Here is a 15,552-nt window from a genome sequence, read left to right as displayed (position 1 = left end):
AGAAAGAAAGAAAGAAAGAAAGAAAGAAAGAAAGAAAGAAAGAAAGAAATGACATTTGCCACTGTTACAGACACACTGAGAAGTCAGTTCCAAATTGCATCTGTAGATTGGGCGTGGAGCTTTGTGACAGAGATTTGCATGCAACAACCACCCTCTCTAAAAGAGAAAAAGAGAAAAGAGAGAAAGAAAAAGCAAAGGAAGGAAGAAGACACCTTCTGTTTGCTTCTGAAGGTGTTGGGTTTTTCTTATAGGTCTCGTCTTCCTGGTGAGACTGTAAACAATTGAGGGAGGCTGCAAAGCATTGAAATGATGAACAGACATCCTAGTTGTCAGGAAGCTTTGTGTAGAGAGCCTCCCCAGGGGGCCCAGCTACATGATGGACAGCCACTTAGGTGTTAGTGCCTTTGCTTCAGGCAGCTTGTCAGTAAAATGGGCACATAGCAAGCACTCTGTGACTAGTAGCTGCTGCTTCTGAGTGCTGTGTTGCAGTAATTTCTGGAAACACAAGGAATTCTGGATACCTGGTTAGCAGCCTTTGATCGTTAGCACGTTTCTTAATGTAACACTCTCTGCCCCAGGGATCTTGAGAGCTGTCTCACTCTGGTCTGTAGGTTCATGGGGATGACTCCTTCAGTGGGCAGATGTCTCTCTGTCTCTGGAATTGACCTTCTATACTGCTGAAGAGAGTCTGGGGGAAAGGCTGTCTGGAGCCTCAGTCCTTGTGTGGCTGCTTTCCTGCCTCCTGCTTGCTTAGGCTACGTCTGAGACATGATTTTCATTTCAGGTACTGCAAGAATACACAAGCGATGACATGAATGTGGCTCCTGGTGACAGGGTCTGGGTCAGAGGCTGGTTTCCCATCCTGTTTGAGCTCTCCTGTATCATTAACAGATGCAAGTTAGATGTTCGAACAAGGTAACTGGATCCCCAGGGTAGCTGGACATCATCAATGTTACTAAAATGAGTCGCTTCTTGCCCCACCCCTCAGGCTCATATCTCCCAACCCCCCAGGCTCACACCTCCCCACCCCCACTCCCCAGGTTCACATCTCCTCCCCAGGTTCACACATCCCCACCCCTCAGGTCCACACCTCCCCACTCTCACCTCTTGCTTCCATCTCAGTTTGACATTTTCTTCCTTACCTGCTGTCCTTTATTTTTCCTCCAGAGGACTCACAGTCATGTTTGAGATCATGAAGAACTATGGCCACACCTTTGCAAAGCACTGGTGGCAGGACCTGTTCAGAATTGTATTTAGAATTTTTGACAACATGAAACTCCCTGAGCAACAGTCAGAGGTGGGTAATGTCTCCAGCGTGGCCTGTGAGTGGATGTCATGTCTCCAGCGTGGCCTGTGAGTGGATGTCATGTCTCCAGTGTGGCCCGTGAGTGGATGTCATGTCTACAGCATGGCCTTGAATGGATGTCATGTCTACAGCATGGCCTGTGAGTTGAAGTGATGGACCTACGGCCTGGCTGACCTCCTTCTTGGGGTTGTGTTGCCAGATAACAGCGGTTTGAAACACACAACTATTTAAGGTGCTTCTACAAGTGGACAGAAGCACTGTCCTCTTAGACCAGTGTCAGCTAGTTCTGGGAGATCCCTTTCTGGGAAAAGGGAGAGGAAGTACTTCATGAGTTTCCCTCCTGGCCCTGGACACTGCTTGCAGCTCTACAGGCTCGTGACTGCTCCTCTTCTGTGTTCCACACTCTGACCTGGTCCCACGGGACTCATAGTGGAAGGACAGCAACAGTGGAGACACATGGACAAAACAAGCACAGCCCCTCCTCTTTTCTTTTTTTCTTTTTTGGTTTTTCAAGACAGAATTTCTCTGTATAGCCCTGGCTGACCTGGAACTTAGTCTGTAGACTAGGCTGGCCTCGAACAGATATCCACCTGCCTCTGCCTCCTGAGTACTGAAATTACAGGTGTGTGCCACCACCCCCCGACTGTCCTTTATTAAAGTGTTATTTCAGGAACATCATTTCCCCCTCACGCCAGCATAAAAGTAACATGTACTAGGTGAGATATTCTGGACGCACAGTTAAAACCTTTATTACATAGAAATGAAGCTACCACTGTGTTGTGTTTTCCTACTTAAACAGTTTATACAGTTGAGGTCATAGTTTAAAATTTGTCTTCTTCTTTAATGTTAGAGTAAATTTTTTCCTCATCATAAAATAGGTAAATCTTTATTTCAGAAAAATGTTTAGCTAGCATGCATGAAGCATGTGGTACACACATGGAATCCAGCTCCATGGTTTTGTTTCTGTAACACCCAACCCCCAGCACTGGCTTTTTACATAGATTCTAGGAAATAAACTCAGTCCCCATACTTGCTGGGCAAGGACTTTCCCCAGCTACGCTGCCACCTCAGCTCTGAAGTGATGCTTCTTGAAATCACTTGCTCTTAGGTTCTCGTCTCTTAGGGACAAGAAGGCTGGAGGCCTTCCTTCTGCACTCATGTCCATACACCAGGCCGTTTGCATGTTTGTCAGCAAAGTGTGGGGAATTGTGTTTCTCCACACCACTCCAGCCCTTTATTCTTTAATTACTTCAGTGCTCTGCACATGCAGAGGCTCTTCCTGGCTGCCTAGGTCGCATGTGTCCTGCCACTGCTGGTCACATTTCCTACTGTGACCTGGCTTTTTGTCCTGTGTCATGACCTTTTCCTAGTTGCTTCCTCTTCTTTTTGTTTGTTGAGGGGCTGGATTTGGTTGTTTTTTTGTTTATTAGTGTTTGTTTTTTGAGACAGGGTCTAATACTCTTGCCTGGATGGGCCTGGAGGTCACTTTGTAGTCTTACTTTTTCATTGGTATCTTTTTTTTCTTTTTATTTAGTTTTTTTGTTGGGGGGGGGGTGTGCTGTTGAAACAGGGTTTTTTTTTTTTTTTTCTGTGTAACAGCCCTGGCTATCCTTGAACTCAATATGTAGATCAGGCTAGCCTCAAACTCCGAAAATTCTGCCTGTTTCTGCCTCTCAGATGCTGGTATTAAAGATGTGCATCACCATAATATCCAGCTTAAAGTTTTTCTTACACAGTATATTTTGATTGTGTTTCTCCCCTTCTCTAAGTGTTCCCATATTCTCCTGCATACCTGACTTTGTTCTTCTCTTTGTCTTAAAAAATACACACACACACACACACACACACAGACTCTGAGTGTGACTCCCATGCCTGGTGTCACTCCATTGAGGAAAGCAGATCTCCCCTTTCCTGGCAGCTGTCAGTTGCAAATAGCTTCTTGGTCAGGGGGTGGGCCCTGCTGGCCAGCACCTGTGCAGCCTTTACTTAAGCTCTTAAGTTACCAGGGCTTCAGTTTTGTTTCCTTCTGACTTTTACTTTGAGAACCCTGTTTAGTGACATTTCCCTTTTCTGTGACTGTAAACATTGGTGTGTGTGTGTGTGTGTGTGTGTGTGTGTGTGTGTGTGAAAGTGCACACACACATAGGCCAGGATAAGGTGTCGGGTGACCTCTTCTTTCATATTCCACTATTACTTTGAGTCAAGGTCTCCTGATGAAAGTGAGGCTCCCATTTTCTCCTCTTGGCAAGCCCCAGTGCCAAATTGCCTTCAGCCCTTCCCACAGACATGGGGTAACGGTGGCTGGGATGGCAAGCTTGTTATAAGGGTGTGGGATCTGAACTCCAGTTCTTATGATTGCCTGCAAGTGCTCTGCTGAGCCATCTCTCTAGCCTGTATGAAGTTGGTTTTATTTTCCTGTATTATTTTAAGGGACAGTTGAGTATTTGTGGAGCATATCATACCATGCAGTTTCAGAGTATGAATGTCATGGTAGTGGACATCCTCTTTGGCAAACATTTGCTCACACACCTGACTGTTTCTGTAAGATCTGACCATGGAGATGCTGGTTCTGAGTGAGTGAGTGTGGACAGTTTTGAGATATTCAAACGTGCTGTAAATGACAGTCTTGTGTACAAGAGTCGTCTCACCCCAGAGATGCCGGCTTTGAAGATTTGTCTTTTTTTTCTTTCAGAAATCAGAGTGGATGACAACCACCTGCAATCACGCACTGTATGCTATTTGTGATGTATTCACCCAGTTCTACGAGGCTTTGAATGAAGTGCTTCTCTCCGATGTGTTTGCACAGCTGCAGTGGTGTGTGAAACAAGGTATTCACTGAGTGGGGGAGGGCAGCGCTTCCTCTTACACAGTCTTTATGAGAAACTAATGCAATGCCGAGGGACACTGTGTATGGTTTAATCCACTAATCCCTTCCCAGGTTGGTCTATAAACCACTTTTTTTAAAAATAATTTATTTATTTTTTCTCAAATCATAATTCATTTATAAAGCACATTTAAAAGATGGATTTTGTTTTAAAAGGTGAGATGCACTTTTGTGCTTTCAAGTTTTTTTCAATTTTCTTCCCTCCCTCCTCTCCTCCCAGCCTGTGTCTGTCCATCCGTGTGTCCATGCACCATTCCCCCAACTCCCTTCTTTCATGTTTTATGTGTTTGTAATTTTTTGTAGTAAACTGTTTTTTAAATTCCTTTTGGAGTGACTATCGGCAGCTCCCTCGGTGGACGTCCTTTTGTTTGAGTGGTGTTGTGTTCATGTTAGGGTGGGCCTGGTAAACTCCATGTTAAGGTGGGCCGGGTAAACACCATGGGTCCCTCAGACTTGGATCCCATTTTGGCCTAGGGCAAGTTAAATTGAATTACAATTTTTTGAAAAGTGACTCCTTTTTTCCTTGTTCTCTGTGTAGCCCTGGCTGTACTAGAACTTGATTTGTAGACTAGACTGGCCTCAGAGTCACAGAGATCCACCTACCTCTGCATCCCAGGTGCTGGGGTCAAAGGTGTGTGCCACCATGTCCTTCTGGTGAAAATGACGGCGTTTTAAAGGAAGCAGCAAATAGTTGTACTATTTTGATAGCAAAAATTGGAAAGGTAGTTAGTGATTAACTCAGAAACACTATTTTCATGCATCTTATGCCATTTCCTGCGTGTGAGCCAGTTAAAGTAACAAAACACCCCTCAGCAAAACTCACAGAATCATTGTACTTCTTTAAAAAACAAAAATCATTTTTTAAATTATATGTGCATGGGTATTCTTCCTACATGTATGTCTGTGCACCATGTGTGTGCTGAATGTCCATGAAGGCCAGAAGAGATCCCTGGGATGGCACCCTTCAGCTCTAACAGTTGACTCTTCATAGCCTGGCTTCATTAAAGCTTACAGACCTCCAGCTACAACCCCCACCTCCCAGTGTCAGATAGAGACCATGGGCCTGTCAGCCCCGATCCTGTTTGGTTGCTATCGGGACAACAGTTAAAATTTAATGACAGATGCTGTTGAATTTTGCAGATAATGAGCAGTTGGCCCGATCAGGTACGAATTGCTTAGAGAACCTAGTGATATCCAATGGAGAGAAGTTCAGCCCTGCTGTCTGGGATGAAACCTGCAATTGCATGCTGGATATTTTCAAAACCACCATCCCGCATGTGTAAGTGCTAAGGCATGTGGGATGTGTCCGTGTGACCTGGAGCTAGCTACGCCAGGCTCCCAGGTGAGCGGATGCTGATCTCCGCTTTCTCTCCTGTTCCCTTAAGTTTGCTGACGTGGAGACCTGCGGGGATGGAGGAGGAGGTGTCAGATAGACATCTGGTAGGTTCCTTTATTCTCTTCTCATATCTCAACAAGGTTCATCAGCCTAGGCTGATGAGATGGCTCAGTGGGTAAAGGTGCTTGCCACCCAGCCAGTGACCTGAGTTCAGTACCCTAACCCACATGGTCGAGAGAGGGAAGTGACCCATGTAAGTTGTCCTCAGACCTCCCACAGGCACAAGGCCCCCTCCTGTCCAACCCTAATACATAAAATAAGCAAATAAAATGTAATTTAAAACAGTAGTCAGCCTATGTATTTTGAAGCTTTCTTATGGGAATGAAAACGTTTACACAATCTAAAGTTAATATGCCTTCTGGGTGTGATGGTGCACACACACCTTTGACCCCAGCACTTAGGGCAAAAACAGGCAGATCTCTGAGTTCTAGGCCAGCCAGGGAATACATAGTGAGCCTCTCGGTGCCCCCAAGAGAATTAATAGGCTTTTATCATTTCCTACAAAGTATAGAAAGTATTTTTTAAAATAGTCTCCTGTGGGCAGTGTGGCACACCTTTAATCCCAGCACTCAGGAGTCAGAGGTAGGTGATTTTCTGTGAGTTTGAGGCTAGCCTGTTCTATAGAACAAGTTCCAGGACAGCTAAGGTTACCCTGTCTCAAGACAAAATAAAACAAGAGTCTCCTTCTGCAATAGAAAATACTGTGCACATGTGTTGCTTATCCTCCGTGTGTGCATTGCTGTGGTCTTGAACGCAGCTGACGTGAAGAGGGATGAGTGTGAAGCCTGTGAGCTTGTGTCTGGGTCGTTAAATCTCTCATAGTGGCCCTCTCTTGAGCTGCGTATTGCTGCTGTTCTCTCTGGAAACAGCTCTGGTGACTGTTAGGAGCGGTTCCTTGCTTCTTGTTGTCCTGAGTTAACAGTACCCTACTCAGCAAAGAAATGATCACTTTATAGTTAGTGTGAAGTCACATAAATTCTGATTTTAAAAAATTGTGATTATGTGTATATGTGTGAGTGCAGTGAGGCCAGAAAGGGCATTAGATCCCCTGGAACCTGAGGTACAGGAGGTTAGAAAGCCACTGTGTGGTGCCAGGAACCACACTGATGGTGTGAAGATGGGTGAAGTCAAAATTTATTCAGTTTTTATTCTTGAAGTTTTTGGAAAGTGTGTGTGTGTGTGTGTGTGTGTGTGTGTGTGTGTGTGTGTGGTGTAGGCTAGAAGACAGCTATAGAGGAGTTAGGCTTTACCATGCAGGCTCCAGGGATGACCTTAGGTCATCATACATAGTGGCAAGTGCTTTTATCTACTGAGCCATCTCACTGGCCCAAGAGTTTATTCAGTTCAAAGTAAAGCATGGTATTTAAACATCCTCTAGTTTTGCTGGGTATGGTGGTACTCACCTCTAGCACTGACCTCCTGGCACTCAGGAGGCAAGGGCAAATGGATCTCTGTGAGTTCAAGCCCAGCCTGATCTACAGAGTGATCAGGTTAGCCAGGGCTGCGGAATGGGAACCTTGTCTCTCAAAACCTAAAAATAAACATTTTCTTCTTTTAATTCTGTGTGTGTGTGTGTGTGTGTCTGTGTGTGTGTGTGTGTGTGTGTGTGTGTCTGTGTGTGTGTGTGAGGGGGGGGAGAATATATATGCCTGCTGCTTGGGACACTTAGGAGGTGAAAAGAGACCTTGCAGGAGTAAGATCTTTGTTTCCATCACATGGGTCATGGACCTCAGTGGCAGGCACCCTTATTTACCTGCTGTGCCATCTTGTTGGCTTTCTTTTTTTCTTATAAAGAACAACATTTAATTGGAGCTGGCTCACAGGTTCAGAAGTTCTGTACATTATCACCAAGGCAGGAGGCATGGCATGGTGCAGGAGGAGCACAGAGTTCTACGTCTTGTTCCAAAGGGAACCCCACACTTTTTAAATTCTGTTTTTAAATTTTCATTTTAATATCAGTAGAAGAAAAAAACAGCTACAACATTTCTGATTTAATTTTGAACTTGACCTAATTTTTTTTTTTTTGACCTAATTTTTATCTGTCACACTCAGGCCTGGTGTTGATGGCACACACCTTCAATCACAACGCTTAGAGGGCAGAGGCAGGTGGATCTTTGAGTTCAAGACCAGCCTGGTCTACAGAGTGAGTTCCAGGACAGCCAAAGCTGTCTTGAGAGAACACAGAGAAACTCTATTGAGGGAGAAGGGGTGGAAAGAAAGGAAGGAAGGAAGGAAGGAAGGAAGGAAGGAAGGAAGGAAGGAAGGAAGGAAGGAAGGAAAGAGAGATAGATAGATAGATAGATAGAAAGGAAAGAAATCTGTCACACTCATTTCTATAGTGTGTAGAGAAATGTCTTGAGTTTGAATAGGAGAGTGTGAAATTTTAACTGAATTTAACATGGAGCATTGATGTTGAGAGTTGTATCTGTGCTGGACCCTGAAAAGCAGTGAACACTGTCATTCTTTTCTGGTTTGCATTAGGATGTGGACCTGGACCGCCAATCTTTAAGCAGCATAGATAGAAACGCCTCCGAGAGAGGACAGAGCCAGCTGTCCAACCCCACTGACGACAGCTGGAAGGGAGCACCGTATGCAAGTAAGACCTTTTGTTCTGGGTGTGTTTTCACTTACTTATTTTAGTTGGACAACACATTTATGGGACTCACATATTTGGAAAGCACATAGGTGCCAGAGGATACACCTCCCTCCAGCTCCTCCTCTCTTCTGTGCCACAGTGTTGCCAGGCTCTCTCTGAAGTCACTTCATATGCCTGCAGATACATGCGCATACATATGTACCCGCAGACACATGCCCCTCCCGTTCTGTGCCCGTCATGGGTAGTGTGTGCTGTCCACTTTTCACTTAATGCATCATTAGCCGTCAATACATAATGCTTGCACAGCTTTTCATACCATCCCAACAGAAGCATCTTTGTTTAAATGGGTCTTAATAATGAACACTTATGGTTTTATTCCTTTATTTGTGACTATCACCCTGTGTACTGTTCTGCATGACATATTTTAACACATCACTAGTTAGAGAATTCCTAGAAATTAACTAGCTCTGGGGTGGGGTGACAAGAGCATTCATTTTTGACAGATGTTTCCAAATTGCCATCTGTTTGCATGATCTTTGGGAATACCTCAGTAAAATTATGTCTTTGGAATGATTTTCTGTTTTCAATTATGATTGATTGGAATCTTTTCCATGTGTGTGAGAGCCCACTGTGTGTCTCTCACACCCACCCGGGGCTGTGGCTGCTCTGCAAACCAATCCCAGTTATTTCTCTGGTTTGTCTCTTAATGATGCTCATGGGGAGTTTTACTCTCTCTTTCTGAAAAGTAGCTCTAAGAACTGGAGTGTGGATGGGAGAGATGGCTCAGTGGTTAAGAGCACTGGCCATTCTTCAGAGATCCTAGATTCCCAGCACCCACATGGTGGCCCACAACCATCTATAACTGTAGTCTCATGGGATCCAATTCACTCTTCTGGTGTCCAGACTGTGATGTAGACATCACTCCCACACACATAAAAGAAATAAATCTTTGAACAAAAGAACTGGACTTGAGGTAGGGCATGATGATGCATGCCTTAGATTCTAGCAGGCGGATCTCTGGGTCTGATGCCTCTACTCTGATCTGTATAGATAGTTCCAGGCCATCCTGGGCTGCACTGTCAGACCCTGTGATGTGATGTGCCAGGCACTGTCATTTACTCTTCTGCTGGCCTTTGAAGAAGCCACTTTGCATTTGAATGACAGGTAGTATAACTTACCAATATGTAGCAGACAGGGCCACATACACATGCCTTTGGCAGACTGAGGAATTAGAACTTCAAAGTGTTCCGTTCTGTCTGCAGTGGGGTCCCCTATGCTTTGTCTTCAAATCCACCCCATTCTTCACATGTCAGGTTGCACCACAGTAGAATAAAGCAGAGTGTGATCCTGTTATCTTTTGAAGGAATATAAGTCACCTTGAAATCCACTAAAAAGGCTCCTGGGACTGAGGTACTGTCCTTTGGAAACTGCTCACAGCCAGTCTCCTCCGCATTCAGGGGAGATGGGTGTCTGATAATTCATCACCTCTAGCTAAGGTCATTAGTTGGACAGGGTCAAGTCTAAATTCCTTCCCATAGGAGAAAACTCAGGGGAGCTAGAAGTCTGTGTCTAGAGAGGTGTTTGGCCCAGAGCCGCTGCTGTGCCTCCAGCCAACAGCCAAGTCTTTCTCCTCCCTCCCTTCTGAGCCCCAGATCTTTACACAATTTCTTTTTTGTTTTGTTTTTGAGACAGAATCTAATCTCACAATCCAGCTGGCCTGAACCTTCAGTCCTCCCCCTTCTGCCTCAACCTCCAGAGTGATACGGCCGCCATGCCCTGGCTGTATAGTTTAGCTTTTAGTTTGTGTGTTTGAGACGAGGCTTTTCCATGGAGGCTTGACTGTCCTGGAGCTTGCTCTTTAGACCAGGATGACTCGGATCTCACAGAGCTGCATCCGCCTGTGCTTCCCAAGTGCTGGGATTAGAAGTGGGCACCACTCCTGGCCAGTTTCAAAGTTAGGATTCATTAGGGGGCCGGAGAGATGACTCAGCAGCTGAGAGCACTGGCTGCTCTCATAGAGGACCTGGATTTGGTTCTCGTTTTTGCATGGAGGTCCAAAACCTTCTGGTGGCCTCTTGTCAGCTCTGTGAGTACCAGGCATGTGCATGGGAAACAGACATACATGCAGACAAAACATACACATTCAACAACAAAAATTATTTTAGGTGTTGCTGGAGACTGAACCCAAGAAGTCACATGCCAGGGAAACATTCTAGCACAGAACTGAATCCTCGGCCCCTCAAAAGTGGGAACATTCTGCATAAAGGAGTTTTCCATGGTTGTAGACTGTTACACCCATGTTTAAAAACTAGAAGACAGCTGCTTTCGATCTTCCTATCACTACAGCTATACAGAACTTCCCCCACCTTAGTTCTCTCATGCGCTGGGAGAAAGTCTTTCATTTTACCGTAGTGGATCATGAATCAGCCAACACTTGAGTTGCCTAAACCTCTGGAGTTGGAGATACAAGGGTAGACGGAGTCAGTCTTCAGTGCCAGAAGCATCATTGTGGATGTGAACAGGGAAGTTAGGATAAAGAACTCTGACCAGTGAAAGCTTCACCACCCCACAGAGTACCTCCTCATACCTTCCCCAGGGATGCAAATCAAATCCAGACCCTCATGGGTCCAGTACCCTAAAGAGCAGGCACAGAGAAATAGGACGTGCAGAAGACTACACTGGAAAAACAGTGGCCCCGAAACTGAGAACTTAGGGGAGTTCCCCTGCCCACTCTCCCACCCAAGCTGAGGTGAGCCTGCTCACAGAGGCTGGCTGGCTGGCCTGCACCCTGCCTACCTGCCAGGAGGGCGCAGTGCACACTGTGATCCCCGAGAGCTGTGGCTGACGACCCAGGTTCCACAGTCAGCTCCCTGCAGACCTTGTGGTCTACAGTCAGCTCACAGACATTTCCTGGCATTTTATTTAAACTTGCAATTCAACCGTGATGTTCCTCTCTGCGTCATCATGCCAGTGGGTGTCTCTCTTAGGTCTTAGCTCATGTCTCCAGTGCTCGGGATCGGGAGGCAGAGTTATCCATGGCGCTGCCCCAGCACTGAGAAGTGCTGGGTACACAGGAGGAGCTCAGTGAGCACTAAGTCAGCGTTGGGTTAATCTTTATCATCTGATATAGATCAGAAACTGCTGGCCAGCCTCCTTATCAAGTGTGTGGTTCAGCTGGAGCTGATACAGACCATTGACAACATTGTGTTCTACCCTGCAACTAGCAAAAAGGAGGATGCCGAGCACATGGTGGCTGCCCAGGTAAGTACCGCAGGGCCTGGGCGGGGGCAGTCTTTTCCGTGGGAGTCTGTGAGCAGCTGCAGCAGGTTGGAGCCAGCACGGATGGTCAGTCCCCAGCCCATCATCCTCACCTCTATGCAACCTCATGTTTAGAAACATTGTGTCGGCCCCTGGAGATTGGGCGCCAGGAAACAACATATGCCACAGAGACAGAACACTGAAAGTCAGAGCTTGGTCTGTAATCCCCTGAGCTCCAGCTCTGTTCAGATGCCACCCCTCTCTTGGTGCTAGAGAGAGTGATGATTGACCTCAGGGGTGACTTTCTGCTCTTGCTGCCCGACTTCTCCACCCGTAACTGGGGAAGCCTTGTGAGGGCACACACCTGAGATTCCAGCACTCAGCAGGTAAGGTCAGAGACTTGCTATGAGTTCAAGGCCTTCCTGGGCTAGAGTGAGACCTTTTTTAAACAACCACCAAAACCTGTTAGGAGAGCAAGCCTGGTCTAGAGGCACACTTGTAATCCCGGTAGATGGGAGATCTTGGGAGATGGGAACAGATGGATTCCAAGCCACACATTCTCTACACAGCCAGCTTGAAGCTAGCCTGAGCTACAAGAAACTTTGTTTCAAAAATCACAAACAGAAAATCAAGCCAGAGGATAAAAAGAAAACGAAACAAAATATGAGAGGGACAGTGTATATGTAGAACGTCCTGAAGCCAGTAAAACAGCTCAGTGGGTGAGCATTTGCTGCCAAGCCTGCCAACCGGAGTTTGACCCCAGGATCCACAGAGTGAAAGTGGGGGTCCAGCTCCCCTCTGAGCTCCATACACGTGCTGTGGCCCCTCAGAGGCTAGCATGCTCAGAATGAGGGGCTGCAGTCAACCAGAGACCTGGAACAAGCAGAGCCTGAGGCCACACCCCTGCCTCAGCCCTGCTGTTGTCTAAGAGGATAGTTACTATGGACTTTAATACAACTGCTTGTTCAAGTCTGTCCATTTTCTGTCTTCTTTTCCTTTTTTCATTTTTATTTTTGTTTTTCGAGACAGGGTTTCTCGATGTAGCCTTGGCTGTTCTGGAACTCGCTCTGTAGACCGGCTGACCTCAAACTCAGAAATCCGCCTGCCTCTGCCTCCTGAGTGCTGGGAATAAAGTTGTGTGCCACCATGCCAAGGTCATTTTCAGTTTCTTTGAAACACAAAAAAAAAAAAGAAGAAAAGAGGTCCAGGGTCACATCACCAGTTTTCTTTGTCCTTTGTGGGTTTGATGTCAGATTTAGGAAAACATTCTCCAGTTCAAGTTCACAAAGATTGAGGCTTACAGTTGTGCTCGGCTGGGTTTTGTGGGTTTGTTGTTGTGCAGTCCACCAACCTTATGGCCCCAGTGCAATTACAGGTGCCCAGCACCATGCTTAGCTATAAAACTATGTTTTAAGAGATTTTGTGGGTTTTTCTTTTCTTTTTTAAATTTTATTTGTGTGGGTGCTTTGCCTAAATTTATATTTGTATACTTAGTGCATGCCTGCTGCCCAAGGAAGCCAGAAGAGGGTGCCAGATCTCTTGGAACTGGAGTTACAACCAGTTGTGAGCCGCCGTGTGATATTAGGGCCAGCCACTGCTCTTCAACCACTGAGCCCTCCTTCCTGCCTCTTTAAGAGGTTTATTTAAGTGGCCCGGTATGGTGGTGCACACTTCTAATCCCAACACTTGGGAGGCAGAGGCAGTTGAATCTCTGTGAATTCTAGGCTGGTCTGGTCTGCTGAGTGAGTTCTAGGACAGCCAGGGCTATGTAAAAGAGACCCAGTCTCAAGGGGAAAAAAAGAGCTCTTTATGTAAAGTTTTCTCTTGGATCTTTAGCTGGATTATAGTTCTTGTTAATGGTGTAAGGTGGGACCTGGCCTTTGTCTGTCGTGTGATGGTCACATGTCCTCAGCACTGTCTGATACAGTCTTTTCTTTCCCTGGTGGATTTTCCTGGCACTTGTGTTAGAAGTCAGTTTACCATCATTAAGGGTTATTTCTTATGTCTCCGTGCTGGCTAGCTCACCTGTGTGCCAGCACGCACTGTCCTGATGACTGGAACTTTAGTACTTGTTTTGGAAGCAGAGCATGTCACCCTCTAGTATGTTTCAATATTTCAGCCCTCCAATACACTTTCAAGATTTACTGGCCAATCCGGATCATGTATGGCATTTAACATCAGCTTTGTTAAAATAAGGTCTCACTGCATAGGTCAGACTAGCCTGGAACTCATGCGTAGCCCAGGCTAGCCTTGATGTGCATTGCACTCATCCGGTTTCAGCCGGGATAACAGGTGAGTGTCTGCACACGTAGCATCAGTGGGATTTTGATAAGGAGTGCTCCAGAGTTACAGATCAACTCAGGAAGTTCTATTGTCTTCTCTCTTCACCTCTTACGAAGGCTACAGTTGATTCCTAGAAATCTCAAGAACTACAGAAATCTCTGAGCGTGTCTCAGATTTTAGGCTCCACATTGACTAACAATTTGAAATACCTTATGCATGTTTAGCTGACAGCAGTCACGGGCTTGAGTGATCACCTGAGCTCCAAGGACCAGCTAGGCTGTGCTTCCCTTCCTGTGCTATTCAATTATGCTTGGAACTCAGGCCTTCTGTCACACAGACACCCACAGTGCTGTAGTGAGGTGCTGAACATACACCCCACTGATGCCACAGAGACAGCACACAGCCACTCAGGACATGTTCCCAGCCAGAGACAGACTCTGAGTGGATGGTTCCAAGGATGACTCTGGGAGAACTGGGATGCCTTGTCCGCCTTCCCAGAATGCCTCAGTCCCCATTAAGCTCGTCACTCCCCATTTTGTTTCTCTCTTCCAGCAAGACACACTAGATGCTGATATCCACATTGAGACGGAGAATCAGGGCATGTACAAGTTCATGTCGTCCCAGCACCTCTTCAAGCTGCTGGACTGCCTGCAGGAGTCCCATTCCTTCTCCAAGGCCTTCAACTCCAACTATGAGCAGCGGACCGTCCTCTGGCGAGCTGGTGAGGCACACAGACTCATGACTCTTGATGGCCACACTGGCCACACTAGCCCAAAACACCAAAGCCTTTGGAGAATTCTGATACTTTAATATGCTTTTAATTTCATTTTTTGTTTTTTTAAGTGTATGAGTGTTTTGCCTGCATTTATGTCTTGTGTCCTACATACCTGGTGTCTAAGGAGGTTAGAAGAGGGGACTGGATCCCTGGGAAATGGAGTTTTAGAGTTGTGAGCCTCCATGTGCATACTGGGTATTGAACCTGAGTGTTCTGAAAGACCTTAGCTCTGAGAGACTCTTAACTACTGAGCCATCTCTCTAACCTATATTTTTAGATAATATTTATTTTTCCGAGGCTGGAAAGTATAGTTTTATTATTCTGAACTTTGCAGAGACACATTACAGACTTTTGGTTCCATCCCTTAACATTCTCCTCAGATGTCTTGTTTTGTTGAAACAGAATTGGTTTTTTTTTTTTTTTTTTTTTTTGCTGTCACCCTGGCTAACCTAGAACTTGCTGGTACCTTAGGCTAGTCTGAAACTCACAGTAGTCCCCCTGTCTTAGCCTCCTGATTACTGGGATTATAGATATGTGCCACTATGCCTCATCCTGAGGTGTTTGTTTGTTTGATTGTTTGTTTCTTGACACAGGGTTTCTCTGTGTTGCCCTGACTGTCCTGGAACTCACTCTAGACCAGGCTGGCCTCTACCTTAGAGATCCTGCTGCCTCCTGAGTGCTGGGATTAAAGGCATGTGCTACCATGCTTGGCTTAAGCCACTGTTTTAAACCACACTAGGAATATCTTTTCCCTATGGGGGTGGGGAGGTCTTGTACATGCCATTGTCTGTGGGGATTTTTGCTCAGAGTGTTTGGCACATCCCTGGCTGATTGGGATTTTTATACTTTTTTTTCTTTTTAAATTGTGTTTTTGCCCGGGCGGTGGTGGCGCACGCCTTTAATCCCAGTACTTGGGAGGCAGAGGCAGGCGGATTTCTGAGTTTGAGAGTTCGAGGCTAGCCTGGTCTACAGAGTGTACACCAGGCTGGCCTCTGTACACCAGGCTGGCCTCGAACTCTCAAACTCAGAAATCCGCCTGCCTCCGCCTCCCAAG

At 46.1% G+C, this 15,552-nt stretch overlaps 1 protein-coding gene across 3 annotated transcripts in view; it reads left to right on the top strand.

Moving 5' to 3' along the window:
* The window catches only part of Arfgef2 (ADP ribosylation factor guanine nucleotide exchange factor 2), an 83,702-nt gene that overhangs the window by 61,390 nt on the left and 6,760 nt on the right, over positions 1–15,552 (top strand). For 2 of the 3 annotated variants that reach the window (XM_028769524.1, XM_028769523.1), the window contains exons 29-36: positions 785–915; positions 1,168–1,297; positions 3,999–4,134; positions 5,331–5,469; positions 5,576–5,630; positions 8,068–8,182; positions 11,313–11,443; positions 14,276–14,444. In XM_028769524.1, coding sequence (XP_028625357.1) covers positions 785–915; positions 1,168–1,297; positions 3,999–4,134; positions 5,331–5,469; positions 5,576–5,630; positions 8,068–8,182; positions 11,313–11,443; positions 14,276–14,444 — 1,006 coding nt within the window. Of the gene's footprint in view, positions 1–784; positions 916–1,167; positions 1,298–3,998; positions 4,135–5,330; positions 5,470–5,575; positions 5,631–8,067; positions 8,183–11,312; positions 11,444–14,275; positions 14,445–15,552 lie in introns of those variants that run through there. The other variant, XR_003711701.1, reaches the window with a different exon arrangement.

Source organism: Grammomys surdaster, unplaced genomic scaffold, assembly GCF_004785775.1.
Source record: "Grammomys surdaster isolate TR1022 unplaced genomic scaffold, NIH_TR_1.0 193, whole genome shotgun sequence".
NCBI lineage: Eukaryota > Metazoa > Chordata > Mammalia > Rodentia > Muridae > Grammomys > Grammomys surdaster.
This window is presented reverse-complemented; position numbering and strand designations above follow the sequence as displayed.